Source organism: Etheostoma spectabile, chromosome 21 (assembly GCF_008692095.1).
Source record: "Etheostoma spectabile isolate EspeVRDwgs_2016 chromosome 21, UIUC_Espe_1.0, whole genome shotgun sequence".
Lineage (NCBI taxonomy): Eukaryota > Metazoa > Chordata > Actinopteri > Perciformes > Percidae > Etheostoma > Etheostoma spectabile.
In genome coordinates, this window is record NC_045753.1 from 19689041 (window position 1) to 19690325 (window position 1285).

At 40.9% G+C, this 1285-nt stretch overlaps 1 protein-coding gene across 1 annotated transcript in view; it reads right to left on the reverse strand.

The window, feature by feature from the left end:
• The window catches only part of LOC116671612 (alpha-tectorin-like), a 26043-nt gene that overhangs the window by 4738 nt on the left and 20020 nt on the right, over positions 1 to 1285 (reverse strand). The window contains 3 exon segments of the mRNA XM_032502957.1: positions 240 to 280; positions 622 to 899; positions 1030 to 1277. Coding sequence (XP_032358848.1) covers positions 240 to 280; positions 622 to 899; positions 1030 to 1277 — 567 coding nt within the window.

A 1285-nucleotide genomic window follows, 5' to 3' on the forward strand; every position in this document is an offset into this window, starting at 1 on the left:
CCACAAGTGGATGGGCCGAGATGCTATAGAAAAAGAGATTAAAAACAAATACATATGCTGTAGATTTTGTATAGAATCTCATGGTTAAAGTGTACAAAGAACAGAGTTGTGACTCTCAAATAGCGTACAAATGTTTGAGTTATATTGATTGCCAGTTAACATTGTGTCTGAAAAATCATGTTTTGTCGTTTATTTTGTCATGGTGGATGGTTATCACATTATGTTACCCATGAACTGGCAATCCATAGGCAGTTCAGCTGTTCACAGGGGTCTGAACCAGCTATGGACATAGTGGGGAAAGAATGAGACAAGGGGTCATAAAAATGTAAAAAAAAAAATTTTTAAATGAATAAAAAAAAGATATATACCTCTTTTCTTAAGTAGGACGAACGGAAAGCTCTGTTCTATTACATTAAATTAAATTTAAACGCTTTTATAAGCCTTTTCCAATAAGTCCATTTAACCACAAAGGTGCAAATGTGTAGAACAGCAAGAATCCCAACAAAGAATAGCATTAGCTTCAAAAAAGCCTAACTGCAAAGTGCCACATGTAAGTGCAACATAAGGATTTGTGGTCTCATTCATTATACTGGCCGTCTATTAAGCCCAGTGCAAACATACCACATTGCAAAGCAGAGCGCCATTCCAGGATGTTCAAGCCCAAAACAGAGCAGGTTCTCTCATAGGCTGAGACTGCAGAGCACAGCATGTCATTGGCTGGAGTGTAGAGGCAGAGATCGTAGACACAGGAACTGAAAAATGGCTGTGGGTCAGACTGCAGGTGACAGGTTCTGAATGGGCCGCTACTGTTGGTGATGACACTACAGAGCTGAGAGTATTCTTCCATGAAGGGACAGTTGTTCAATCCTTCACCACTCCTTTTATCGGTGGATCCACACCTAAATAACACACAATACATTTAACGCTTGGGCTGACTTTTGCAACACATTTTTCTGTAATGTGTAGTGTGTTCTCTTTCTTAAAGTAGTGCAAGGTTGTCAACTGATGATAATGTACTTGTGCACTCACCCTGGTTGGCTTTTGAGTGACTTCCAGCTGTGTCCAAAGTGATTGTCATTTTGTGCCAATGTGCCATTGGGTAAGACTTTGTCATCTGCAGGATCACTGTTGAAGTTTCCACACATGCCAGTGACTCGGTTTTGACAGTGTTGGCCTATTCTGACCAGTAAAGTACTCTTCCCGTCGAACTGGACCATCAAGTCAATGGCATTGACCACTATGTAGCTTCCCTGCCTTACCACCTGAGCTAATGTTCCTACAGTGG